Source organism: Equus asinus, chromosome 14, assembly GCF_041296235.1.
Source record: "Equus asinus isolate D_3611 breed Donkey chromosome 14, EquAss-T2T_v2, whole genome shotgun sequence".
Lineage (NCBI taxonomy): Eukaryota > Metazoa > Chordata > Mammalia > Perissodactyla > Equidae > Equus > Equus asinus.
Window position 1 is genome coordinate 47,948,437 of NC_091803.1, and position 27,970 is coordinate 47,976,406.

Consider the following 27,970-nt stretch of genomic DNA (forward strand, 5'->3'; position numbering starts at 1 on the left):
CGGCCACAGAGGGAGGACGCGGGCGCCCTGGCACGCAGACCGCAGCCTCCCGCGCTCTGGCCGGCAGGTAGGCGGCAGCAGGGATGCTGCGCTTCACCTGCCCAGGGGAGGCCCACCTTAGGCGTCACCTCCGTGACAGCGGAGACTAGCCGCTACACCTCGCCGGCGCTCTGGCGGAACTCCACGAGAGGACGCGATGCGTATTTACTGAGCGCCTACTGTGTGCCAGGCGCTCGGGATACGGCGGAGATCGAGAGGGACAGAGGCGCTGGGAGTGGGTGCACACGCAGGCCGCGGGAGTTAACGTTGCTGGTGTTTTCAGGGCTGTGACTTATGACAGCGGACTGCTGGGAGGTAGGGACGCGGCGGGAAACCGAGGCGCGGCGGGAGCCGGGAAGGGAGCAGATGAAAGGCCGCGAGCAGGCGGGGCGGGACCTCCGGACGCCCCGCCCCCGCCGCTCCTGCGGGAAAGGGAGCCGGCCGCCGAGCCCACAGCGCGGCGCGAGGGGCGGAGCCTCCACTCGCTCCGCCCACATGGCCTTGTGCCCTCCCCCCGTGCGGCCGCGCCACGGCAGAGGGGAGGGCGGAGCCTCCAGACTCCCCGCCCCTAACCCGACTCTGCGGCGCAGGGGGCGGGGCCTGCGGACGCCCCGCCCGCCCCGCCCGGCGCCGCGCCTGGGGGAGGAGGAGCCGGCGGCTGCCCGCACTGCAGCGCGAGCGCGCGAGCGGGCGGCGGCGGGAGCTGATCGCCGCCGGGCCGAACGCCGAGCGAGCGTCGCGCAGGCAGACAGGCCGCGGCCGCCGCCGGATCCCGCCCCGCGCCCTGCCATGCTGTCCGCAGGCCCCGCCTGAGCCGCGGCCGCCGGTGCCGGGCGGGCTCGGGGCCTCGGGGCCGTCCGTGGCCATGCGCGCGCTGCCCTGACGATGCCGCCCGCCGCGCCCGCCCGCCTGGTGCTCGCCCTGGGCCTGGGCCTGTGGCTCGGGGCGCTGGCGGGGGGCCCCGGGCGCGGCTGCGGGCCGTGCGGGCACCCCTGCCTCTGCGGCCCGGCGCCCGGCGCCGCCTGCCGCGTCAACTGCTCCGGCCGCGGACTGCAGACGCTCGGGCCCGCGCTGCGCATCCCCGCGGACGCCACCGCGCTGTGAGTAACCCGCCGCCCCGAGACGCGGCCCGGGCGGTTGCCATGGCGCCGGCCGGGCGCGAGGAGTCGGGCGGCCCGGGCCTGGCGGGGCGCGGGCGCCTGCACCCTCCGGGAGAGGCCCGGCCGGGCAGGCCGCCGGTCTGGCGGGCCTCGCAGGGCGTGGGCGCGTCCTCAGCCTCCAGAAGGGGAAACGCAGCGCGGGCCAGGCCTCTCCCAGGGCGAGGCTCCAGCGCAGTGAGGTCGGCCCGACTAAATAAGGAAAACCTGGGACCGCGGCCGGCTCTCAGCGCGCCTGGCCCAGGCCAGAGGAACACAGAAAAATCCCGGTTTCTGTGAAAGCAAGAGACATCCCCCCCGGTGGGGCTCTGCAAACGCGAGCTGATGGGGGGCCTGTGGCAGCGTGCGGGGGCGGAGTGGGGAGGTCTCCGAACAGAGACGACAAACACTTAAACGCTAATTGAAGACTAATAGAATGCGGCCTGGCCTGGGGGATTCCCAGCACCTGGGCGCCCCGCAGAAGGAGGCTAGGAGGTGGAGAGCTCTGTCTGGGATGACAGGAAAGGTTGGACAAGGATTTGATGGATGTATAAGAATTGGCCCCATACTTCGGATGGGGCAGGAAGCTGGATCCAGGGGAAGGAAGGAGGGAGCCATGAGTGGTAAGGACTGGAGGCCGGACTTGGTCGTGTGTGGGTGTAGGGTGCACCCCCAGTGTGGCAACTGCAGCGTAGGTGTTAGGGAGTAGGGGCAGGTTGGGAGTGGGCTGGGGTCATGAAGGGCCTCAAGCGTCCTGTCTAGCGCTCTCATGTTATCCTGGAAACAGTGGGTGGGTGGAGTTGCCAGGAACGGCTTTAAAACACTGAAGAGTCTGTTGTCAGATTTGCATTTTGGAAGTAATAACAGGCAGCCCTCGTGAAGAGCTTGCCTGGAGTGAGGTCCTGTGCCAATATTGGTTTTATAATATTCTCTGGGTGACTCGAGCCATGTAGCCACCTTTAATTAGGGGGCCCTGTGGTCATTGTTCAGATAAGTTTGGATGTTGAGGGGGTGGGTGCTTCTCCTGGGTGGTCCGGATGTCCTTGGGGCTTTGCTGGGCAGACTTGGGGATGGGGGAAGAGCAGGGCCAGCTGGGAGTTGTGGGGGCCGCTCTGGGCCTGTCATCTGGCTCTCTGACCACTGAAGCATTTGCCGTCTCGGCTGTCTCTGTGGAGATGGGCGTCCTGTCTGCTGCCAGTGCCTGCATAATTGCATCGTACCCACCCCACCCGTTTCTGGATGCTGTGGGTGAGCTTACCTCCATTTCTGGTCGGCTGGGAGCTGCTGGGGGTCAGGCCTGGCTCCTGCTGCTTATTTTCTGCTTCCCCAGCACTTGGTGCCGAGCTGGCCTCCAGGAGCTGTCCAGGAAATAAGCGATGCCAGTGGGTTGGCTGGGGGCCTCTGGAGGCTCTGGGGCACAGCGCTGGAGCCCGAGCCTCTTGCCTTGTGTGTGTCCCGTTAGGCTCTGCTCCTGGGTTTTGGAAGTCCTAGGACTGGCGGCCTCCCCCTGAGCTGGCAGGATTCCCAGAGTCGCTGGCCCCTCTAAACATGTGATGGGACCTTGGGAGGCAGGTGGGTGTGGAATGGAGGAGACTGGTGCCCTTCTTTATAGCCCGAAACTACCTCTGGGAGATTTCCAGAGGGCTGGGGGCAAGGAGCTCACTGCAAACCAGACCTTTGGGTGCAGATGTAAAGGCTCTTTTGGGTGCAGATGTAAAGGCTCCCCACTGCCCCCCAGGCCACCCTCTGCGCTCTGAGGGCTGCCCTAGCCATTCGGCCTATCAGTCCTGCAAACCTCTCCTCGGGGGGAGGGAGATAGGTGAGTCTTCTCTTCTCCAGGGGAGAGGGGCCGAGCGTGGACAGGCCAGGCAGCCTTCTGGGCAAGGGTGTATGTGTCCAGGGGCCCCAGCGGCCCTGCCTTCTGGGTCTCACCGGCAGCTTTTCTGGAGGGCTCAGGCCTGGTGTCTCTGTCATCAGCATCTTGCAGCCACCTCTTCCTCTGAGGCTCCTTGGCCAGCCTGAGGTGCGGCAGGACAACCGTGTCCAGACCCGGGTGGGAGGTCTGCAGCCAGCCTGTTGGGGACTCTGGGCTCCCGGGCCTTGGCATTCTGGATGGCTCAGGGTTCCAGAACGCCAGGCTTTTTTGGCTTAAACGATGCTGCTGGGAGGTGGCAGCCTGAAAAAGATGACGTTACTCAGCAAAATGTTGCTTCTCCCCTATTTCTAAAGCTTGGGAGTGGAGAATATGCGTGTGCACACAAGTGGGCAGAACAATGTGATGACCCTCATGGACCCACCGCCCTGTGGCCGCCCTGCCCCTCCACACCCCACCCCACCCATTTTTGAACCAAATTCCAGCCATGCTAAGCTTTGATCTGTAAGCGTTTTGGGGTATATGGCACTAGCATGGTCACACCTAAAACAGTGAGTAATCCCTGATCTCATTATTTGTCCAGTGTGTTCAAGTTTTTGGTTGTCTCAGTTTTTTTTAGTAGTTTGAATTAGGGTCCAAATAAAGTCCACACAGCGCAATTAGTTGATGTCTTTTGATCTCTCTTAATATATAGGCTTCCCCTCCATCTCTTTTGGGGCTTGTGTAATTTGTTGTAGAAACCGGCTCTGATGGCACCTGCGTTTGGATTGCGTCTCTGTGTCACCTCCATGGTGTCATCTAACATGTCCCTCTGCTTCCTGTAGATTGATAGTTGGGTCCAGAGCTGCGTCATGTGGCGAGCCACGTTCCAAGTGCTCTGGAGACACTTGTGGCTGGTGGCTACCGTGTTGGACAGGACAGCACAGGGATAGAACGTTCCTCACTGCGGAAAGTTCTGGATGTGACAGCGCTACTCCAGATGCGGTCTGTTGATCAGTTTCAGGTGTGGTCGCTTTTGGCGGACGACTTCTCAGGTGACACATGCTGCTAATTTCAGTTAGGGGCCCATACAGGGCCTTGTCTGTCGTGTCATTATTTTGGGCCTAAAACTAGTCTCAGAGCAGGGACTTGAGAGGGACTTGGTTTGCTGATTAAAGTGTTGGGGTCTTAGTGTCTTTTGTTGGCTGAGAGCACCCAGGGCCTTGCACTTCCCTGCCTTTGCCCCTGAATGACAGGAGAGTGTGGGGAAGACCGGTGGAGGCTCAGTCCCCGGGGTCTGCACAGGACACGGATGTGAGGGCAGCGAGGAACAGACCCCTGGGCTTAGTGTAAGCCTGATGTGTGCGTGACATATTAGACTGCCACGTGCATTGCTAGCTTAAGGGCAGGCCTGGCAGCAGAGGGTCCCCTCCATGAGTCCTCACCAGATGGAGGGCCTGGCTGCTGTGAGCCCAGCCCTGTGCTGGGGGTCTTAGAGGCCCACCTCTCTGAGACTCAGTTATCATGAGAAAGCCAGTGTTAAACCAAAGACACAGATGATGGAGAGGCGGCCACTTTGGAGGGGCTGCCCAGAAGAACCCCCTGAATAGGTGACGTTGAAGCCAAAACAGTGCTTGCACAGGAGTCGTCCAGGGGCTGGGAGAGAGCGTCCCAGACAAAGGGGACAGCCTGGTGGAGACTCCAAGTCTCCAAGTGTTGGGAGGTGGGGTGGCATTGAAGGGTCCAGGAGGGAAATGGTGTGGGTGGTGTCTTCTAGAAAGAACATGGGCTGCTGTGTGGAGACACTGGGTATCAGGAGGACCCAGGCATCCTGCATGCTCTGGCCTCGCCCTCACGTTCCCTCAGCTGCACACGACAGCTGTCACTTGGGAATTCAGAAGATAAATGCCTGTGGCATTAGTCTCCTGATGAGACGCAGAATGCAGATTTGCTAGAACTGTGGACAGGAGGTCGAGGGCTGCCTTCTGTACCTGGCCCCCTGGCAGGGCAGGGAGGCGAATGGGGAGGCTTCAGCTGCATCTGCAGCACTTGGGGACGTGGAGGGACCAACACCAGAGTGCCGGTAGTGCCAGTGACCCCAGGAGCTGGGCAGTGCCAGGGAGCAGTGAGGACGGCACCACCCAGGGGGGTGAGCACCCCTGCCAAATGGCTGCAGGGTGGGGGACGCGCGCACGTTGTCTCTCCCACGAGGGGCTTGTAGCAGAATAGGTAAAGAACTGTGTGACGCGGTGCTCAAAGGACAAATGACCCATTTACAAAACAGGCAAGGGATCCGAGCAGACATTTCTCCACAGAAGAGATACAAATGGCCAATGAGCACCTGAAGAGATGCTGAGCATCCAGCTTTCAGGGAAACACAAGTCAGCCACAGTGAGATGTTATGTCACCCCACTGGGGTGGCTGTCACCAGAAAGACAAACATTGCTGGTGAGCATGTGGGAAAATGGGAATCCTCTACTGCTGGTAGGGATGTGGAAGGGGCAGCACTTTGGAAAACAGTCTGGCAGTTCCTCAGAAGGTTAAACAGAAAGGCACCCCAGGACCCAGCAATTCCACTCCTGGGTGTCTGCCCAGGAGAAATGAAACACACGTCCACGTGGAAACTTGTACACAGGCGTTCACGGCAGCGTTGTTCACAGTAGCTAAAAGCTGGAAACACCCCAAATGCCCATCAGCAGATGGATAATAAGCAGAATGTGGTCTGTCCACATGGTAGAATATTATTCAGCCACGAAAAGGAATGAAGCACTAATCCATGCTACAGTGGGGATGAGCCTTGAAAACATGCCAAGTGAAAGAAGCCAGACATAAAAGGCCACATGTTGAATGATTCCACTGATGAAATGTCCGGAACGGGTAGATCCATGGAGGCAGGAAGTAGACTAGTATAGTCTACAGCTGGGGTGGGGGATGGGATTGGGGGGTGATGGCCGACGAGTGTGGGGTTTCTGTTTGGGGTGGTGGAAATGTTCTGGAATTAGTGGTGATGGTTGCACAACCTTGAGACCATACTAAAAACCGCTGAACTGTGTACTTTGGAAGGGTGAACTTTATAGTATGTGAATTATATCTGAATTAAAAAACAAATCTGTGAAGAAAATACCCAGGGGGGTGCACCCCCTCCCTCCACGGTTGTCACGTGCCAGGCCCATGTTAAGCCTTTTCCGGTTTTTTTTCTATGGTGCCTCCCCACGGTGCATTGAGGTTGGAACCACTCTTAGGCCCATTTTATAGACCAGGAAACTGAGGCTCCCAGACTTCTTAGGGTCACATGGCTGGTGAGTTGTGGCAGAGAGGTGATTTCATCAGCACGCTCTGGGGCATACCCCTGGAACTGCACGAGGCGGGCTGGTTCATCAGCAGACAGACGGGTGGCAGTGGGGGCATCCCCGAGTCAGACCAGGTGGGCTCTGGGCTCAGGCCCCAGCTGCTTGCTCAGCCCAGCTTGGCCCTTCCCACCAGCTCTCTTCTCAGTCCTCCCTGGCTGGTCCTTCCCACCGACTTCCTGTTTGGTTCAAGGAGGAAGGCATGAGAACGCGGGAGTAAGGGACTCAGGCCCTGGGTCAGACCTGGTTCACATCCCAGCTCCTCCGCTTCCTGTGTGACCTTGGCCCAGTCACTCAGCCTCTCTGAGCTTCAGTTTCCTCACCTGTGAAACGGGCACCATGAGTGCATGCACCTTACAGGGCTGTAGGGCCTTAGCGGTGAGGGTGTGTGGTGCATCCACAGGGCTCTGCTGCTGGTGGCCACAGCGATGTCATTGTTACCAAAGTGGAGCCCTCAGTCCCATTCTCTCCACATTCTCAGAGCCCATTACCTTTTCCCCAAGCACTGGCCACCAGGAGATGGGCCCCGAGGACCTGCTCTGCTGCAGAGCAGACAGCACAAGTGACTGCGTCACTCAGACCCAACACCACAGCTTATGGGAGAAGCACAGATGAGCCTGAGTGAGCAGACTCCTACACACCCCTCAGTACCCTGTGCAGGGAGGCCTGCTGTCCAGAAGCCTTGCTGCCTCCTCTGGTCTTACCTCGGAGGTGCCTTCCACAAGGGCCATGCAGCTCTTTGGATTTGTGACCCTGGCATGCTCCTCTCCTGTTTGTATCTCAGTTTTGTATGCGTGTGTTTTGGGTGCATTGGAGACTAGATATGTAACACAGTCAAGTGTGAGGCGTAAACAGAGCGCCCTGAGCTCTCACGTTCAGCTTGTTCTGGGACCTAAGACGACGCTGTGGCGCTGCGGGGCTCCCCGTGCTCACACCAGCTGCTCGGCTCCTCCACGGCGCCGACACAGTGCATTCCCTCGTGGTTGCACTAGAGGAGCTGACTGCCGCACAGGTGCGCTCGGAGAAGGTGTGCCTTGGTCTCCCTTTCCCAGTGTCCCCCTGAGGCCCAAGACCAGGACGTCTCCTCGTAGGTCTCCCGTCAGGGCCTTCTTAGCCTCTCCTGCTCTGCCTTGGCCCGGAGTGACAAGTCACTGGCTTCCACCTTGTGGCATCTGGCTGGGGGCACTGCCAGACGTGGGTCCCACCCCGCAAGCCCCTCCTGGCTGCCCCTGGGGCGTGGGGAGACCCTGCCTGGGGTTTGCTTTCAAGTGAGGAAGCCATTTTGGATGGAGACGCACATTTTCCTTTTCGGAACCCTCTGCGGTGGCCAGCACCAGCAGCAGGAACCCAGGCGGGCCCAGCCTGCTGAGCACTCTGGGATGAAAACATCTCGATGTTTCTCCTGCTGCTGTCTGGGGTGGCGGCGGCCATCTGGGGTCGGGCACACTGGGGCCTGGCCCTTTGCTCTGGGGTGCCTGCGCGGCTCCAGCTGGCCAAGGTAGGGGCCATCCACGGGGTGGGCCGCGGGAGGCAGGGGTGCTGGCCAAGCGCGCCTGCAGTCTCGCTGCCGAATGAGGCCCAGCTGGAAAATGCAGCTCACGTCCTTTTTTCCCGGAACACCTCGTTCTTTATGGCTTGGCAGTAGTCTCCGCCAAGGGGCCCAGTGGTGCCCAGCCGCCGATGCCGGGGAGGGGCTGCATTTGGGGGCCAAGGTGAGCAGGGCTCTTTCTCTCCCTGAGCTACCCGTGGTCCCAGGCCTGGGAGAGTGTGGTGTCTCCGATTTTAGCCACCCCCATGCCCTGAAGCCATGGAGCCCACTCTGGGATCCAGTGGGGCTGCCCTGGAAAGGGCCTTGTCCCGAGGCAGGGCAGAAGCCAGCTTTTCCTTTTGGTCTGGTGGGGAATGAGGGCCAGTACTCAGGGCATGGCTAATAGCAGTGGGAGCCCCCAGGATCCTGTGCCTCCAAACTGCTCTGTGGCCCTGGCATCAGGCTGGTTCATGCCATTGGCCATGCCCAGCAGCCGAGTGGGTGATGGGATTGCCAGCCACGCTGGACCGTGTTTCTGCCCCTGGAAAGCTGAAGGCCACATGCCGGCTCCCCAGCCAGGATGAAGGAGAGCGCCGGCTGCCTTTCTCTTTCACTCTTCAAACTCTGGGGAGGCGACGCTGGTGGAAGGAGGGTGGCCTCCCCAAGCCTCAGCACTCCCATCCGTAGAAGGCATGGCGCAGCCCCTGCCCTGGCTGGCTGTGCCAGGTCAGAGTGCAGAGGGACAGCTGCTGAGTGCGGTGACTGGGCACCAGGAGGATCTGGAGGGAGCCCGAGTGCCCCCAGTGGCTGGTCCTCCTCCTCCCTTTGCCCTGAAGGGTGGCCCCAAATCCCCAGCTGCAGGTGGAGGGCGAGCTGGGCCCTCTCCTGGCCAGGTCCCTCCTCTGCAGCCCGTTGCCCCACCTGGTCTTGATGCTCTGGCCCTGGCTGCCTCTGGGTGGGCTGATCTCAGGGCCCCTCCTCAGGGCTGTGTTTCTGTCCCTTCCTGCAGCTCTGAGGCCCGAGACTCCCCTCCCTGTCCCGGGCTGTGGTCCCCGGGGATTCTAGGAGGCAGTGTCACCACATGAGATGCCTGAGTCTCATCCTGGTGACAGTTCAGTCCTGGGATGGCAAAGCTCCCATGAGGGACCACCATAAACATCCTGTGAAATGTGGGCTGCCTCCTACCCAACGCCCTGGGGCCTGGGGCTAGGAGGCTGCTGAGGGGCTCTCACGCCAGTCTTCCCTTCTCATCTTTGAGGCCAAGATCCCTGCTTCTTGCTGATCCCCCAGGCCCTGGTTTGGAGCCAGGTGGGTGTGGGGGCCTTGGGTACATAGCTGAAGTGGGTCCGACTGGGCCCTCCCTGTCCCCTGCCCTCCTCCCCAGCTTGTCCTCTCTCCCTGTCTGTTTTTCTTCAAATCAGCTCTCTCTCCTAAACTTGAATTCATTAATTTAAACCTCATCATTTCCGGCCCTGGAAGCCAGCCTCGCTTGCCACAAATAGAACGGAGTGAAAACAATGAGGTTATTAGACTCAGACTGGCTCTGGTGCTGGCCTCCCGGCGCGGAAAGGAGCCATTAGCGAGGTGGCGAGGGGGTGACACCACTGCACTGAGGGCTGAGGGGGCAGGGAGTGGCCCAGAGTGGCCTGGGACCAGCACTGTGGCCTCTCTTCCCTTCTGCCTGGGCCTGGCTCCCAAGGGGACGTGTTGGGGGTCCCCTTTGCTGGGCTGAGGGGCCTCCGGGGAGGGGATGGGCCAGCTCAGCCTGCAGTAACAGGACTGACTGAGGCTGCATGTCCAGGACGCTGGGGACAGAGGGAGGAGCACGGGGCACTGGGCTTTGGATGGGGAGCGGGGCGCCTTCTCCCGCCCTGTGCTGTCCTGTCCTGTCCTGCCAGAGGGAGGAGGCAGCTGCTGGCTTGGGAGGAGCGGCTTACATAACATCTGCAGGCGGCCCCTCAGGAGCCCATTCCCCCCAAGCCCAGTTTCCAGTGCGGCGGCCAGCGCCGGGGTGGGGGTGCTGGGCTGGGCCTGGCCCTCGCCCCGCCGCTGACCACACACGTCTGGAATGTGCAGATGGTTCCTTGGGGGCTCTGGCTGCCCCCAGACCCCGCCTACATCTGGACTGGGGAGCGGGCACCCTGGCCACTCCCCTTCTTAGCAGAAGAGGAAACTGAGGCTGCTCAAGGCGCCAGGGCAGGGTCCCTGCTTGTCTGGGGCCTCTGTTTCCTCAGCTCTAGAAAGGGACTGTCCTGGAAGCCACCCTGGGCTCCATGAACATTCTAGACCTGCTGTTTGTGGCTACCCTCTCCTTGGTCCTCCACCTGTGCACACTATGTTCCACGCCACTCACCTTTATAAGCATGGCCCCAGTCCCATCTCTCCCTGCTGGGGCCCTGAGACGTGCCCCCCGCCCCTCCTCTCCTCTCTGCAAGGCCTGGGATTGAGCAGCCACAGAACGCAGGGCTGAGCCCTGTGGGGAAGGCAGGGAGCCCCTGGTGTCTGTCATGTGGGGGCCCTCAGCAGCTTCTGCTGGGCCCCTCCAGCTTGGTGCTGGAAGCAGGGACCCCTGCCCCTGCTTGGAGCAGGAGGGATCGGAGCCAGATGCACAGGGCCATGCAGTTGGGTGCCTGAGTCCTGAGGACACATGGCCAGGGGAACTGGGGCCCCTCCCCATGAGAACATCTGTCTGGAAGGCAGAGGGAGTCAGGACCACCCGGCGTGGGGGACAGATGGCCCTGCAGTGACTGCTGGGGCAATGTGGGGCGAGGAGAAGGAAGACCAGGTGTGTGAGCAGAGCAGTGGTCTTCACTCTCTCCCAGCACGCTTGCCCATCTTAGAGCAAGAGAGGGAACAGCAGAGGGGTCAAGCGCGGTGTGGAACCCCCATCTCGGACCGTGGGGTTCATGTCCAGTGCTGTGGGCAATGGGGGCCAGCTTCCCAGGGTCCCTAGGTCACCCCCTCCCCTGAGTTGGCCTGACCCCTCCAACCTTGGCCTGGGAGGGTCCAGCTGGCTCAGAGGGTGGGCCCTGCTTGGCCCGGGACATCTCAGGGGTAGTGTCCAGCCAGACCGCTGGCTCTCCTCCCAGTGAGCGCCGGCTGCTGCACTGCTGGCCAGCTTCTGCCGGCTGTGCAGGGCTCCTATAGGCGGCTCCCTGGGCCAGCTGCCCCCCCTCCCCTGCTTCCCCCGCTTTGCATGACAGGGGGAACCCAAGCATGGGGGAGGGCATCAGACTGCAATGACGTCACCCCGGGGATGCAGAGGAAGCCCAAGGGGCTGGAGGGGGGATGGGGCTGGCCCACGGCCACCTTGGCATTCCCCCAAAACAGTGATGGCAAAAGCAGATGGAGGTGTAGAAAAGTGGCTGTTCAGGGCCTCGGGGCTGTGGGCAGTAGGGCTGGGTGAGGACTCTACTAATGTCCCATTCCATTGTCCCCTTTCAGTGTCCTCCTCCAGAGACACCCCTCCCGTGACCCTGCCAGTGACTGACCCCTCCAGTGATTCTCTCTCCGGTGACCCCGCCGTGACCCTCCCCCTGTGACTCCCCCCTCTAGTGATACCTCTTCCAGTGACCCTCCATCCCCCCAAGTGTTACTGTCACCCATGGCCTGCTCCATGCAGATGTTCCCGCACCCTGAGGCAGGCTGGGGCCTGTGGGCCGGCTCTGGCTCTTGGCCTGGTTCTGCCCTGAGCTGCAGGAGCCCCCTGAGCAGGGTCCCCAGGGCCCTTTGTTGTTTTCTCTTCACCATGGGCCAGGGCCAGGCCCAGGTGAGTGTTGGGGAGAAGGGGCTCAGCCACCTGGGCCCGGGGTGCAGGGAGCACATGGCCGTGTCCATGACAAGGTGGGGCTGTCTGTGCATGTAGCGGGAGCCTCGATGGGGCTGCTGGGCCAGACAGAGCTAGATGGAGAACTTAGCCAGGCCGAGGATGGCCTGGAGCTGTAGGCCAGTGAGGCCAGGATGGCAGTGTCCCAGCGGGCAGGGGTGAGTGCTGGCTGAGTGGCCGGGACACCGAAGGTGACTTGCCTCCCACCCCTGCTTTGGTTTCTCAGGCACCATAGGCAGCTCCCAACAGCTGCCACACATGATGGATTTATCAGAAAACAGGATGTGGAAAAACATTTTAGGGATTTTCCTTTCTTTCCTCTTTTGCTTGAGGCCCGGGCTGGGAAGCTCTCCCTGGCACCCCTGGTGTGTCCCACTGTCCCCCTCTCTGGATCATCTTACCTCCCCAAGCTTGTTGCTGTTTGGGCCCCTGCAGCCCGATTTCTCCTCAGAGACACAGATTCCACTGCCATCCTCAATTCAGCCACGAGGAAGTCCCTACTTAGGTCTCACTGAAGTTTCTCGTGGCCAGCCATTGCTACTCCAGAGCATTGTGCTTGACCAGTGGGTGGGAGTCTGGCTGCCTCTCCTTGGTCCCTCGGCTTGTCCCATCCCACCCCGGGGATGGTTTGGACACCCAGCAGCCTGGCTGTGGGCGCACATCGTTGGGTGTGGTGGAGGGCCTTGGCCTGCACTGGGAGAGACCGTGTATCCCTTTCTTTCCTTGGAGGAGACGTGGCTGTCGTGAATTGCTTACTGGTAAGAGTTTACAAACACTGCTTTTGCGAGCAGAACTGGAGCTGGAGACCCGGGTGCCCTCTCCAGGCCACGGCAAGACCAGCAGCGGTGGGTGGGTCTTGCCGTCCCGAGGCACAGCACCTGCAGTCTAGCAGTCAGCCCCGTGGTCCTTGTGTGTGGACTGGCTCTGTGAGCCACTGGGTGTCAGGATTTCTTCTTGTCGCTTTATGGGATGGCTCAGTGAGGATGACCTCAAAGAATGTGTGCACGGAGTCTTCAGCAACCTAGTGAGGACCCAGGGCAGCGGAGGCCGGCTTGCTCCTCAGCACAGACTGGAGCCTCTGAGCGGCCACCAGCCGGCTAACGCTGTGACAGATGGGCCTGCTGTGTGGAGCGCCTGTATTCCAATCTGATGTGACCCGTGTGGCCTTGTCTCCACTCTGTGTGTGATTGCATCCTGCCGCCCTGCCCCGTCGGCTGCGTGGTCAGAGCAGGGGTGGGGCTTTGGGTCCTCTAGGCAGAAACCACCGCCCTTCTGCTCTCAGCAGGAGCTCTAGCCCCACCCACTGCCCTGTGGGACCCCCTCCAGTCCCTCAGAGGTCCCAGGGCCCCGAGGGCCCCGCCCCCTGTTTGCCAGCCCATCTGACCGTGTTCGAGGATCCACATGTAAACGTTTTTGTGGAAGCCCTCCACTCGCTGGAGGACTGTGCTCGTGCCCACCCACTGCCCCCCCTCCTGACTGAGCCCATCTCACGGGGAGGCCGCCCGGGCCCGCTCCCTCCCCGGGCAGGCTGGAGCCAGCGTCAGCTGAGCACCTCGTGTCTGTGTGCCGGCCACTCAGTACCTAGTCTGCCGGTGGCCACCCTACTTTGTCGGGGTGGAGATTGCACACCCTGGGGTTAGGTGACTGTGTCCACAGTCCATCTCCTTAGTTAGGGCCAGAAGGGACCAGGAGCCACTGTGGGCCTGGCTCCCATCAGTCACCTACAGGCCGGTCACGCCCCTCCAGAAGTCCCCCAGATTGCCCCCTGGCTGTGCTGGAAGCCAGGATAGCAGGAGCAGCCCCCAGCCCTTCGCAGGCCACCAGCATTTGGGCATTGGTCACCATGAGGCCAGCGGGTCTCCAGGGAGGAGCAGTGATCAGGGGCTGGGATGGGGGTCATTTCCTGAGCCTTGTTCCAGAGGCTGTCCTAGATGTTGTGAGCCAGGCCAGGGCACTGTGCCAGGCATCCCAGCCTACCAAGCCCTGGGACCCCCACCCCACCCATCTCCAGCTGTGTCCTCAGGGCCCCAATGTGGAGGCCCAGGGGCCTGAGCTGGCAGCAGAGCCAAGGTCTGGCGTCTCTTAGTGCCTTGGCTCCTAGGAGGACCTCGTTTTCACACCAGGCTGTTCTTATTAAGCTCCTACTGTATTCGGAGCAGGCTGGAGAAAGCAGGACCCATTCCAGAGGGTTGCTGACAGAAGCTGGTCCTCAGGACACCTCCCAGGCTGCCCGGGGAGCTCAGACAGGGGCTGTGGGGGCCAGGCCAGTGCCCAGGATAGGGGTCTGGAGCAGGCTGTGGCCAGGGTAGGGTGGAGGAGTCTGAAGTGTTTTAGGAGCTGAGTTGGCAGGACTTGGAGAGCGATAAGCCTGGAGGAGGCAGTGATGATTCCCTGGCCTCTCCATGGCAGAGTGGTGGTTGGCGGGAAGAGCAGGGCTGGTGAGACGTATTCTGGGGACACTGGAGGGCGAGGGGTAACGTCTGGAAGGGCAGAGGCTCTGCAGTGGGGGGCCCAGGCCTCATCAGTTTGGAGACGGTGGTGGAGGTGGGTGCACAGAGCTGTGGGAGCCTGGGTGGGGGGCAAGGAGGATGGGGGGAACAGGAGACTAGAGGTCTCCACTGAGTCAGAGCGGTCCTAGGTCCCTGTCCCAGGAGGTGGATGGGCAGGGACGTCTGTGACCTCCACCTCCAAGCTGTGACGGAAAGTGGAGTTGTTGGCTAGAGTGTCTGGCCTCTGAGAGGCTTTGACAGTAGCAGAGGGGCTGGGGTAGTGACACGAGGAGTATCAGTGCCTGTTTCCCTACCACTGAGGGTCATGCCTTTTAAAACATTCACAGCTCTGGTAAATAAAAAGTTCTGTTCTGCTGTTTTCCAATTGTTACTGAAGTGGACTGTTTTTTCCATACATCCAAGGCATTTATATTTCTATGGTTAATTGCCTATTTTTGTCTTTGGCCTTTTTTTTACTGGGGTAGCTGTCTTTCTCTTTGTGGTTTGTTAGCTGCGTGTGTAGAAAGGGTGCTATGGGCTTTCAGTCCACCATCTGCATTGCTGCTGTTTTTCCCAGCTTTAGTTTGTTTCCTGATTTTATTTATGGTGTTTTGTATGGAAGTTGCATGTTTTCATGTAGTTGGGTCTTTTGGTTTTTGGTCTTTGACTTCTGTTCGTAGTTTCGTGCTTTCAAAGATATGTGGCCCTTCCCCCGCGTCTCTCGGTGCGCCTGGCTCTGCGGGGTCATCACATTTAACTTGGAACCCCTGGTTTATCGAGCTCCAGCTACAGCCCTGCTGCCCGGAGCTCCTGGTCGGTTGTGTCTTTTACGAGTCAGTCTCGTCTTCCTCTGTGTAGGTTCCTGGGGGCTCAGTCTGTTTCAGGAGGATCCTTTGTTCTCATTGGTCAGTCCATCCACTCTAACACACGTAACTCAGTTTAATGTATAAATCCACGTTTCATCCTTTCTTGATGATTCTTGCCTGGTTATGCTTCCTCTTGAACCTGTGGGTGATCTTGTTGACCATGCTGGAGTTTTTAATTGGGGTCGTGTTAACCTTGAGGTTTAATATGGTCGCTGTGGTGTGGGGTCGTCCACCAAGGCCTCCTCCCTGTCTGTCTGGTCTTTGTGCCCCACTGTGTCTCAGGAACAGAGGCCCCCCCACCCCAGCAGCTGGGTCCCTGGCTCTGGAGACCCCTGGGCTGCCTTCCCATGCTCCAAACCCCCTGTGGACAGGGGATGAAGTGGTATGGGACAACTCTGCTGGGCCAGCGGACCAGTGGGGGCTTCGCTCTGTGCAGGGGAAGGGAGTCGGGTGGGGCATGGATGGAGTGCTGAGGGGCCCCAGCTGTCTCCTGCCCTGGCTTCCCCGGGTGAGAGTTCATGTGGATCCTCCATCCTGGCCCTGGGAATACAGAGCTTGGAGAGTGGGAGGCCACAGCCTGGGGGTGCTGGGGAGCTTCTGGGGTGGGCTTGGGGTCAGCTTTGTGCCCTGCCTGGGGCTCGAGTGCTGACCTGCGGTCACTTTGCCCCCCAGAGATGTCTCCCACAACCTGCTCCAGGCGCTGGACGTCGGGCTTCTGGCGAACCTCTCGGTGCTGACGGAGCTGTAAGTGTTCCCTTCACAGGGGGGCAGGTGGTGGCTGCCTGTCACCATTGTGGCTATGAGGGCTTCCATCAGACCCTGCCAAATCCCCCTTTCTTCCAGGGACATAAGCAACAACAAGATTTCTACATTAGAAGAAGGAATATTTGCTAATTTATTTAATTTAAGTGAAATGTAAGTTGTGTTATTTCGGTGGGTGTCAGTGGCTGGGCCCATGGCCCCCCAACAACCCCCTGCCCTCCTCACCTGGCCTCCATACCTGCTCCCTAGTTTGAGACAAGACCCGGGGGGGCCATTTGCTTACCTGCTGGAGCCCCCCTTCAGGGCCTGGCAGGCTGCCACATGGGTAGTAGGACACTGTACTGTCAGGTGGGCCCAGGCTCCGGCTGCCCTTGGAGGACCCTGCCCTCCCTGGGGTGAGGCTGGCACAGACCTTTCTTTGAGGCCAGGCTGGGTACCCCACACCTGCCCCACCGCTTGCTGAGTGCCTGGCCCTGCCCCTCCTGCAGAAACCTGAGCGGGAACCCGTTGGAGTGTGACTGCGGTCTGGCGTGGCTGCCTCGCTGGGCGGAGGAGCAGCGGGTCCGTGTGGTGCGGCCCGAGGCAGCCACGTGCGCTGGGCCCGGCCCCCTGGCTGGCCGGCCTCTCCTCGGTGTCCCCTTGTTGGACGGAGGCTGTGGTGAGTGTGAGTTGGCGCGGCCAGGTCAGTCCCCTGCTGGGCACAACCCCAGCCAAGAGGGGACCCACAGGTATGCTCAGGGTCACCAGCCTGGTCGGGGGGTGGAAGATGGGGATCCAGGGAACAGATGCATGTGGAGAATAGTTCTATTGGACAGACTGACCAGGTTGGGGGTCAGGAAGGCTCTGTGGACCAGGGGAACAGTGCAGGCCTGAGGGAGGCCAGCCAGGGGTTGGGGGTGTGCCATGCAGCTGTTAGTGAGGGGCGATGTGATCTGGGATCTAGAATGGGGGCAGAGAGGCTGCAGGTGTGGGGCATGCTTGCGGGACCAGCTGCTCTGTCCCTTGCAGGTGAGAAGTACATCGCCTGCCTCCCTGACAACAGCACGGGTGCCGTGGCACTGGCAGCCTTCTCAGCTGCCCATGAGGGCCTGCTGGCACCTGAGGCCTGCAGCGCCTTCTGCTTCGCGGCTGGCCAGGGCCTTGCAGCCCTTTCAGAGCAGGGCTGGTGCCTGTGTGGGGCGGCCCAGGACCCCAACGTCTCCTCGGCCTGCTTACCCTTCTGCTCCGACCCCCTGCTGCCCCCAGCCCCTGCCTGCAGGGGCCCTACCCTCCTCCAGAACGTCTTCCCTGCCTCCCCAGGGGCTGCCCTGGTGGGGCCCCAAGGACCCCTGGCCTCTGGCCAGCCAGCATCCTTCCACGTCACTGCCTTGCTGCCTGTCAGTTCCACACGCTGGGACTTTGGTGACGACTCCCCCGAGGTGGACGTCGCTGGTCCGGCCACCACTCACCGCTATGTGCTGCCCGGGCGCTATCATGTGACAGCTGTGCTGGCCCTGGGGGCCGGCTCAGCCCGGCTAGGGGCAGAGGTGCAGGTGGAGGCAGCTCCTGCTGCCCTGGAGCTTGTGTGTCTGGCCTCAGTGCGCAGTGATGAGACCCTCAAGCTCAGTGTCCGAAATCGTGGTGGCTCAGACTTGGAGGCCACATACAGCATCATGGCCCTGGGCGAGGAGCCTGCCCAAGGTGTGTGCCTCCCCACCGCTGGACCTGGGTCCCCCTCCCCTTCCTCACTTCCAGGGTTTGGGTTGGGTGGGGCAGAGCCCCCGGTGGGCACACATTGATGCCCTTTCTGTCTGCCCACCGATCCCCCAGTTGTGCATCCGCTGTGCCCCTCAGACACTGAGATCTTCCCTGGAAACGGGCACTGCTACCGCCTGGTACCGGAGAAGGCAGCCTGGCTGCAAGCGCAGGAGCAGTGCCGGGCCTGGGCCGGGGCTGCCCTGGCCATGGTGGACAGTCCCGCCGTCCAGCACTTCTTGATCTCCCGGGTCACCAGGTGCCTGCCCCCACCCCCAAAGAGGCTGGGAGGGTGGGGGTCCCCAGAACACTGGGGTAGGGGCAGAGCCTGAGGCGGGTCAGGAGGAGAGGGGCTGCTGGAGGGTCTGTGTCCAGCTGGCCTGCCTGACTCTGGGGACGAGGAGCCATGTTGTGCCCAGCTGATGGCCATCCTCATCAGCTCCCTGGACAGAGATGTGGACTCGGGGCTGGGGGACGGGCCAGCTGTGAGAGGTGCACCCAGACCCAGTTTCCTGCTGCTGTCTGTCCCGTGTAGGCCCCTCCAGGCAGGGGCAGGGATGTTCTGATGTGGCCGCGGGGGCTGCACTGCTTCCTGCCCCTCGTCCCTGCTCCCTCTCCTGGGCAAGCAGCACTGCCAAGTGCCGCCCACACACAGGGATGCTCCTGGGCAGCTCGGCCCCTGGCCTGAGGGGAAATGCGCTTCTTCAGAGCAGACAGTGGGGGCGGCCTGCCTGGTCTTGCCTTGGCACCTCGCACCTGCCGTGGCTGGGGCTGGGGAGGCCAGACCTCCCCCTCTCCCCGGGTCGCTGTGTGGGAAGGGGCCACACCCTGGACATCCTCAGTGTCCAGAAGGGGAAATTGAGGCCCAGAACAGTCAAGGACCTTGCCCAAGGTCACCCAGTTAACAAGCAGTAGCTGGGCCCCAGTGCCCAGCTCTGACCACAGCACCTCACTCCCCTGCCTGTGTCTGTCCCTGTCCCTGGGTCTGTCCCTGTCCCTGTGTTTTTCCTCCATGTGTCTGCAAGCCCTGCCTCCAGGAGGGTGTTCCTACCTTGGCAGAGCTGTGGAGAGCAGCCCATTTGGGGGCTGATATGTGGGTGTCTCGGTCCCCAGATGCCGCCATCTGCAAGCCCCATGGCTGTGGGTGTGCATGGCCGTTGGCCAGGTTGAAGTGGAGCCCTTGGCTGGGCCCCTGGCGGTATGGGCATAGGCAGATGGGTGGGCCTTGCTCACCAGGTCATGTCTGAGCCTCGGTGTCTCCATCTGGAAAATGGGGACAGGACAGGGCCTGCCTGTCGGCGTATGCCCCCAGATAGAGGGTGGGAGGAGGGGCTTCTTTCTTTGAGGAGCCCCCTGAGCGACCATCCTCCCTCCCGCCTGCCTGCAGGAGCCTGGATGTGTGGATTGGCTTCTCAGCTGTGGATGGGGCGGAGGCAGGCCTGGCACCGCAGGGCGAGGCCTTCAGCCTGGAGAGCTGCCAGAACTGGCTACCTGGGGAGCCGCACCCTGCCACAGCTGAGCGCTGTGTGCGGCTTGGGCCTGCTGGGCAGTGCAACACGGACCTGTGCTCAGTGCCGCATAGCTATGTCTGTGAGCTGCGGCCTGGAGGTGCGTTGGGGCCGCTGGGCGCCTAGGGAGCGCTTTCTGCCCCGGCCAGGACAGCTGCCTCCCCAGAAAACACACAGGGTCTCCCCACTGCCCCGAGAGCTCTTCCTGTTCCAGCCCAGGACAGCTACCCTCCCCAAAACACATAGCCTCTCCCAGTGGCCGTGGGAGCTCCTGTCCCAGCCTAGGACAGCCCCCTCCACCCCGCCAGTTGTGTTCCTCAGCCACTCAGTATCTATTAGGTGTTTGCTGAATGCCCAATGTCGGCCTGGGCTGAGCCTGTGCCAAACAAAAGTGACAAAGGTGGAGGGAGCTGAGGGGCTGCTGCCAGGTGGCTCAGTCCCAGGGCTGGCCTGACCCTGGGCCCCCGACACTCTCCTCCTTGGCCTGGGACTAGCACCTCATTGCACACCTGCCACCCCAGGCCCTGTGTGGGACGCGGAGAACTTCCTCATGGGAGCACCCAGCGGGGATCTACAGGGACCCCTGAGCCCCCTGGCACACCAGGAGGCCCTCTCAGCCGCCCAGGAGCCGGTCGAGGTAGGCTGGCCCCACGACCCTCCAGGACGCAGTCTGGAGATTGCATCTTATCTTGGCTGCTGTCTGTCTCTAAAAAATAAGCTGCTTTTTTTGGGGTCTTTTTAACATCATATGTGTCGTGTGGAGACAGTTGAGAAAGCCCGCTGCTGTGTGAAGGGAATCACCCGTCCTGGTGTCTGGAAGGGTTCTGAATGCCCCAATCCTCTTCTCTGGGTGTCTGGATTTTTCTAAAGACCAAGGGGGCTGTCCTGCTGCTCACAGATGGTTTCGGCCTGGCTTTTCCTCCTGAGTGACGGCGTTTCCCACTCTGTGAAATGAGCTTCATCTGGTGGCTCCTTCCCCTCTGACCTGGAGGGCGTTTGGGCCTCCAGGTGGGGCTGAGCTGGGGGGCCGAGGGCTGCGCAGCTGACTGCCCGCCCCCCCCCCCCCCCCAGGTGATGGTGTTCCCTGGCCTGGGCCTGAGCCGCGAAGCCTTCCTCACCACTGCCGAGTTTGGGACCCAGGAGCTCGGCCGGCCTGCCCAGCTGCGGCTGCAGGTGTACCGGCCCTTGGGAGGAGCAGGTGGGCCCCCATCCCAGCTGTGGCAGTTGAGGGGCTTGGGCAGCCTCTCTGCACTGTCGTGTCCACTGGTCCCTTGGCCACTGGACTGGTCTCTAGCCTCGAGGTGGACAGAGTGGAGTCCACAGAGACCCCGACTGAAGCTTGAGATCCCAAGGACAGATTGGGTGGGGCCTGCCTGGGTCGGGGGCTCACCGGGTCAACCAGCTGGCTCAGTGTGGGGAGGGGTAGGGGAGTGATGGTGGGAGCTGGGATGCTGCCTGGAAGACCTTGAATCATAGTGGTGTATCCCCGCCTGTGGCTTGTTAGCAAATTGGGTTCCCCCCTCCTTGCAGGGGCCTCAGAAAACAGCAGCGAGCCTGAGAGCAGGTCCCTGGAGAACAGGACTGAGCCTGCCCCTGTGTGCACACCGGAGGGCCGCTGGTGCCCCAGATCCAACATCTGCCTGCCGCTGGATGCCCCTTGCCACCCTCAGACCTGTGCCAACGGGTCCACATCAGGGCCGGGGCTCCCTGGAGTCTCCTATGCACTGTGGAGGGAGTTCCTCTTCTCTGTGCCTGCGGGTCCCCCTGCCCAGTACTCGGTATGTGTCACTGGCCTGAGTCCCTTCTGCCTCCCCCTCAGCTGCTTGAGATCTGGGTCTCCCCATCAAACACAGACAAAATGCAGATTCTTCTGCATAGCCCACTGGGTCCCTCAGCCAGCCATGCCGCTGCCTACCTCAGGCCTGGTCTGCCCTTGCTCATCTCCAGACATGAAAAACTCCTGCCCCAGGGCCTTTATACTTGCCGCTCCTTCTAAGGACTCTCCTCCTCTCTTTGTGGCTCACTTCTTTCTATCCTTCAAGTCTTGCCTGCAGTGTGCCTCAGAGGTCCCTTCCCTGTCCGGGGAAGCCCCACCTCTGGCTGTGTCCTCTCTGCCCTGTGCATGTCCCGTTTGTCTGAGGCTGTCCTGTCTGTCCCTGCCATGAGTACCTGGGGGCCCCTGTGGAGTCTGGTGGAGTATGAGTGACTGTTGAGACCCCTGTGAGGAAGTGACTCTGGGTTACCCCAGGGGGATCCTGCCTGCCCACGGGAGCCCCTGGCCGAGTGCTCCCCTACAGGCCCCTGACTGGCAGTGGCCCACTGTGAGGACCTGACACAGCCTACTTCCCTCTCCTGTAGGTCACCTTCCACGGCCAAGATGGCCCCCTGCTCCCTGGTGACCTCATCAGCTTGCAGCATGATGCTGGCCCAGGCGCCCTCCTGCACTGTCCCCCAGCACTTGGCCACCCTGGCCCCGAGGCCCCATACTTCTCCACCAATGCCTCAGCCTGGCTGACCCGCCTGCCCGCCCAGCTGGAGGTGGCCTCGGCCAGCCCTGCCTGCGCCCTGCGGCTCTTCGCTGCCACAGAGCGGCTCACCCCACTGCTGGGTCTGAGGCCCAACCCGGGGCTGCGGCGGCCAGGGCGCTATGAGGTCCGGGCCATGGTGGGCAACAGTGTATCCAGGCACAACCTGTCCTGCAGCTTCGACGTGCACTCCCCGGTGGTCGGGCTGCAGGTGGTCCACCCCATCCCCCATGACGGCCGCCTCTATGTGCCCACCAATGGCTCGGCCTTGGTGCTCCAGGCGGACTCTGGTGCCAACGCCACAGCCACAGCACGCTGGCCTGGGGGCAACGTCAGTGCACCCTTCGAGGCCACCTGCCCCCCCATGGTGGCTGCCCTGGTGCCCAGTTGTACCCGTGAGGCCAACGACACCCTGTTCTCGGTGCTGGTGCTGCCCAGGCTCAGCGAGGGCGAGCACGCAGTGGAGGTTGTGGTGGAGAACAGCGCCGGCCAGGTCAGCCTTAACCTGCAGGTGAAGGCTGAGGAGCCCATCTGCGGCCTCCGCGCCACGCCCAGCCCCGAGGCCCGCGTGCTGCAGGGCGTCCTCGTGGTGAGTGTGGCTGCCCGTCTGCCCTGATCCCTCCTGAGACCAGGTGCCTGTGAGGAGAGGGCTTGGCTGCCGGGTCAGTGGGCCCAGTGGTCGGTTTCTGGGCAGGTCCTGCCAGGTGGCCCTCAGACCGCTTGTTACTTCCTCAATCACCGAGAAGTCTCTGCCAAAGCGGCGGCTCTGACGATGCTTCTTCCTCCTCTCATGTTTCATGAAACAAATTGTCCCACTCTTCGCCCACCTCTAACCTCATCAAGCCTGAGCGGGTTTTCGGGGCCCCTGCTGGGTTCCCATGTGGCTAAAGCGAGTGCTTTTTGAAGTGGGGTCTGATGCCACCCAGCTCCTCCAGGAAGGGGCTGTCCCTGTCCTGCGATGCCCACCCTGCACAAGGCAGCCAGCAGCTTTGCAGCCTTTGCCAAGGGCCATTGCTGATGGTCCTACCACTTGTGCAGTCGTGTCCCCTGCTTCCCCTGGTCACACCTGTTCCATCAGGTGACGCACGTAAACATCCCAGACCATAAGGCCCATTGAGACCCCTGTGCCTTCCCAAACGGCTCTGCTGTCAACCAAGGGCCTGAGCGGGAACCCTGGGATGAGAGAGCGCAGAGTCTCAGGGATGGGTTGACTCTGTTACTGGTACTAGGTCATTTTACAGATGGGGAAATTGAGGCACAGAGAGGTCAAGGTGTAGCTGTGCCCAAGCTCAGCCTTGTCCCACATGGCCTCCCTAGCTGAGGGCAGGCCCTGGGGCCTTCCTCTCCCTCCCCCACTGTCTTGAAGTCCTGTCCGGGGAAACCAAAAGGGAGGTGTGCCCGGGTGGGCGGACGGACCTGGGCCGACGTGGGCCGAGGGCAGAGTGGGTCCTCCACAGACCCTGGGCTTGGGCAGGGTCATGGCCGGCTGATACTCTGCCTTCCCCACAGAGGTACAGCCCCCTGGTGGAGGCTGGCTCAGATGTGGTCTTCCGCTGGACCATCGATGACAAGCAGTCCCTGACCTTCCACAATGTGGTCTTCAACGTCATCTACCAGAGTGCCGCCATCTTCAAGCTCTCGGTGGGCAGGCGCGGGGTAGGGGAGTGGGGGGCGGGGGAGGGGATGGGCCGGTGTCCAGTGCTCACTTTTGCCTTCTGTTCTGCTTTGCTCCCGAGGACCCCACGGCGGCCGTGGGTGAGTGTGGGCTGGGGCTCTGTCCATGCTGCCTGGCAGCCCTCTGGCAGCCCACTCACAGCCATCTGTCTCCACAGCTGACAGCCTCCAACCACGTGAGCAATGTCACCGTGAACTACAACGTCACCGTGGAGCGGATGCACAGGATGCGCGGCCTGCGGGTGTCTGCGGTGCCGCCTGTGCTGCCCCCCAACACCACACTGGTACTGGCGGCCGACGTGCTGGTGGACTCGGCTGTGGAGGTGGCCTTCCTGTGAGTGTGCCGGCCGGCTGGAGCCGGGGCGGGCTGAGCTGGGCCAGGTTCTCCGGCAGCCTTCACCTCCTCATCTGTCAGGAGGTGCTGCTTGCCTGGGCCCCTGGGAGCCGATGGGGGGCTGCAGCAGGGCTGGGTGGTGCCCCGAACTGAGGGGAAAGGAAAGAGTGACTGCGGTGCCCCCCATGGGAGCCACCAGCCCCTCCCCCCAGCCCACTCACTGCCTGCCTGCTGCCCTGGCAGGTGGACCTTTGGGGACGGGGAGCAAGTGATCGGTCAGTTCAAGCCTCCATACAACGACTCCTTCCGGGTCCCGGACCCCACGGTGGCCCAGGTGTTGGTGGAGCACAATACCACGCACACCTATGCCGTCCCAGGTAGGAGCAGGGCCCGCCGTCCCGCCGGCCCCCAGCTTAGGCAGGCCCTGCCCTGGAGACAGCCCCTCCCTGGGGGACAGCCCCCCTCGATCCAGCCTCCATTGATGGCCTGGGGCCTTTACTCTGGGGTGAAGGAGGGGTGTCCAGGGCTGAGGGGTGGCCTGGGCCATTTAGCCCTGTGATTCGAGTCTGCTGGCCGGAAACGACCCTCCACAGTGTGCACTGCTTTTTGAGCAGGGCCACCTTTGCCCTCCCCAGAGGCGCGTGAGCAGCAGCACGGGGTTAGGTAGGGATTTTATTGAGCAGGTGGTGGAGGCGGGCCCGTCCCCATTCCATGCCTGTCCTCTAGGTGAGTACAACCTGACCCTGCTTGTTTCCAACACCTTCGAGAACCTGACGCAGCAGGTGCCTATCAGTGTGCGCACCGCCTTGCCCGCAGTGGCCGTGGCTGTGAGCAGCCAAGTCTTGGTGGCTGGCCATCCTGTCACCTTCTCTCTGCACCCACTGCCCTCACCCGGGGGTGTCCTATACACATGGGACTTTGGGGACGGTTCCCCGGCTATGATGCAGCATCAGCCAGAGGTCAACCACACGTACGCCTGGAGGGGCACATACCACATCCGCCTGGAAGTCAACAACACAGTGAGCAGCGCAGTGACATGCACCAGCGTCCGCGTCTTCGAGGAGCTCCGAGGCCTGAGCGTGAGCCTGAGCCCGGCTGTGGAGCAGGGTGCACCTGTGGTGGTCAGTGCCACCCTGGAGTCGGGTGACAATGTCACGTGGACTTTTGACATGGGGGATGGCACAGTGCTCATGGGCCCTGAGGCCACAGTGGAGCATGTGTACCTGCGGGCACAGAACTGCACGGTGACCGTCGGCGCATCTAGCCCTGCTGGCCACCTGGCCCAGAGCGTGCCTGTGCAGGTCTTCGTGCTGGAGGTGCTGCGCATCGACCCAGCGGCCTGCATCCCCACCCAGCCCTATGCCCGGCTCACGGCCCACGTCACCGGGGACCCTGCCCACTACGTCTTCGACTGGACCTTTGGAGATGGCTCATCCAACACAACCATCCAGGGGGACCCGACGGTGACGCACAACTTCACACGGAGTGGCACCTTCCCGCTGGTGCTGGTCCTGTCAAGCCGTGTGAACAAGGCGCATTACTTTACCAGCATCTGCGTGGAGCCTGAAGTGGGCAATGTCACCCTGCATCCGGAGAGGCAGTTTGTGCGGCTCGGGGACGAGGCCCAGCTGGTGGCCCGCGCCTGGCCCCTGTTCTCCTACCGCTACACCTGGGACTTTGGCACTAAGGACGTTGCCCGCGTTGGGGGCCCTGAGGCCACGTTCACCTACTGGGACTTGGGCTCCTACGTGGTGACGGTCTCCGTGTCCAACAACATCTCAGCCGTGAACGACTCAGCGCTCGTGGAGGTGCAGGAGCCTGTGGGGCTCACGGGCATCAGGGTCAACGGCTCCCGCGTGCTGGAGCTGCAGCAGCCGTACCTGTTCTCTGCCATGGGCCGCGGGCGCCCTGCCACCTACCTGTGGGAGCTGGGGGATGGCGGGCGGCTCGAGGGCCCTGCAGTCCTCCATGCTTACAACAGCACAGGCCACTTCACCATAAGGGTGGCTGCCTGGAATGAGGTGAGCCGTGGCGAGGCCCAGCTGAACGTCACGGTGCAGCAGCGTGTGCGGGGGCTCGGTGTCAACGCCAGCCGCACGGTGGTGCCCCTGAACGGCAGCGTGAGCTTCAGCACCTCCCTGGAGGCAGGCAGCGACGTGCGCTACTCCTGGGTGCTCTGTGACCGCTGCACGCCCATCCCCGGGGGTCCCACCATCTCCTACACCTTCCGCTCGGTGGGCACCTTCAACATCATCGTCACGGCCGAGAACGAGGTGAGCAGCGCCCAGGACAGCATCTTCATCTACGTCCTGCAGCATATCGAGGGGCTGCAGGTGGTGGGTGGTGGCGGCAGCTGCTGCTTCCCCACCAACCGCACGCTGCAGTTGCAGGCTGTGGTCAAGGATGGCACCAACATCTCCTATAGCTGGACTGCCCAGCGGGATGGCGGCCCAGTCCTGGCCGGCAGCGGCAAAGCCTTTTTGCTCACTATTTTTGAGGCCGGCACCTACCACATCCAGCTACGGGCCACCAACATGCTTGGCAGTGCCTCAGCCAACCGCACTGTGGACTTTGTGGAGCCCGTGGGGTGGCTGGCTGCACATGCCTCCCCAAACCCGGCTGCTGTCAATGCAAGTGTCACCCTGCATGCTGAGCTGGCTGGTGGCAGTGGTGTCCTTTACATCTGGTCCCTGGAGGAAGGGCTGAGCTGGGAGACCCCAGAATCATTCACCACCTATGCTTTTCCCGCCCCCGGCCTGCACCTCGTCACGGTCACAGCCAAGAATCAACTGGGCTCAGCCAATGCCACCATTGAGGTGGCTTTGCAGGTGCCTGTGAGTGGCCTTTGCATCAGGACCAGTGAGCTGAACTATGGCTTCGTGGCAACTGGCTCCATCGTGCCCTTCTGGGGGCAGCTCACCTCGGGCACCAACGTGAGCTGGTGCTGGGCTGTGCCAGGTGGCAGCAGGCACAAACAGAACATTGCTATGGTCTTCCCTGATGCTGGCACCTTCTCCGTTCAGCTCAATGCCTCCAATGCAGTCAGCTGGGTCATAGCCACACACAACCTCACAGTGGAGGAGCCTGTTGCAGGCCTGGTGCTGCGGGCCAGCAGCACGGTGGTGGAGCCCGGGCAACTGGTCCACTTTCAGATCCTGCTGACCTCCGGCTCGGCTGTCAGCTTCCGCCTACAGGTCAGCGGGGCTGGCCCTGAGGTGCTTCCCGGGCCCCACTTCTCGCACAGCTTCCCCCGGGTCGGGGACTACATGGTGAGCATCCAAGCTGAGAACCACGTGAGCCAGGCCCTGGCGCAGGTGCGCGTCTTGGTGCTGGAGGCTGTGGGTGGGCTCCAGGTGCCCAACTGCTGTGAGCCGGGCATTGCCACAGGCACCGAGAGGAACTTCACAGCCCGGGTGCAGAAGGGGTCCCGCGTCGCCTATGCTTGGTACTTCTCATTGCAGAAGGTCCAGGGGGACTCTCTGGTCATCTTGTCGGGCCGTGATGTCACCTACACCCCCGTGGCTGCAGGGTTGCTGGAGATCCATGTGCGAGCCTTCAATGAGCTGGGTGGTGTGAACCACACACTCATGGTCGAGGTCCAAGACATCATCCAGCACGTGGTACTGCGCAGTGGCCGCTGCTTCACCAACCGCTCGGCCCGGTTCGAGGCTGCCACAAACCCCAGTCCCTGGCATGTGGCCTACCTCTGGGACTTTGGGGATGGGTCCCCAGCAGAGGACACGGAGGAGCCCTGGGCCGACCACTCCTACCTGCAGCCTGGGGACTATCGTGTGGAGGTAAATGCCTCCAACCTGGTGAGCTTCTTCGTGGCACAGGCCACGGTCACCGTCCACGTGCTGGCCTGCAGGGAGCCCGAGGTAGATGTGGCCCTGCCCCCCCAGGTGTTGATGCGGCGCTCCCAGCGCAACTACCTCGAGGCTCACGTCAACCTGCGTGACTGTGTCACCTACCAGACCGAGTACCGCTGGGAGGTATACCGCACCACCAGCTGCCAGCGGCCCGGGCGCATGGCCCGTGTGGCCCTGCCCAGTGTGGACATGAGCCGGCCTCAGCTGGTGGTGCCACGGCTGGCGCTGCCTGTGGGCCACTACTGTTTTGTGTTTGTGGTGTCATTTGGGGACACACCACTGGCACGGAGCATTCAGGCCAACGTGACAGTGGCCCCCGAGCGCCTGGTGCCCATTGTCGAGGGTGGCTCATACCGCGTGTGGTCAGACACTCAGGACTTGGTGCTGGATGGGAGCAAGTCCTACGACCCCAACCTGGAGGATGGTGACCAGACGCCACTGAGCTTCCACTGGGCCTGCGTGGCCTCAACACAGGTCAGCT

General features: G+C 62.0%; 1 protein-coding gene across 3 annotated transcripts in view; it reads left to right on the forward strand.

Annotated features, from left to right (window-relative positions):
• The first annotated feature begins 786 nt into the window (after positions 1-786).
• The window catches only part of PKD1 (polycystin 1, transient receptor potential channel interacting), a 46,390-nt gene continuing 19,206 nt past the window's right edge, over positions 787-27,970 (forward strand). For all 3 annotated transcript variants that reach the window (XM_044746641.2, XM_070485209.1, XM_070485210.1), the window contains exons 1-15: positions 787-1,139; positions 15,756-15,827; positions 15,927-15,998; positions 16,334-16,503; positions 16,854-17,525; positions 17,655-17,838; positions 18,967-19,187; positions 19,609-19,724; positions 20,159-20,285; positions 20,618-20,865; positions 21,446-22,201; positions 23,122-23,253; positions 23,445-23,620; positions 23,864-23,997; positions 24,347-27,963. In XM_044746641.2, the coding sequence (XP_044602576.2) occupies positions 925-1,139; positions 15,756-15,827; positions 15,927-15,998; positions 16,334-16,503; positions 16,854-17,525; positions 17,655-17,838; positions 18,967-19,187; positions 19,609-19,724; positions 20,159-20,285; positions 20,618-20,865; positions 21,446-22,201; positions 23,122-23,253; positions 23,445-23,620; positions 23,864-23,997; positions 24,347-27,963 (6,912 nt within the window). In that variant the 5' untranslated portion in view covers positions 787-924. The remainder of the gene's footprint in view (positions 1,140-15,755; positions 15,828-15,926; positions 15,999-16,333; positions 16,504-16,853; positions 17,526-17,654; positions 17,839-18,966; positions 19,188-19,608; positions 19,725-20,158; positions 20,286-20,617; positions 20,866-21,445; positions 22,202-23,121; positions 23,254-23,444; positions 23,621-23,863; positions 23,998-24,346; positions 27,964-27,970) is intronic.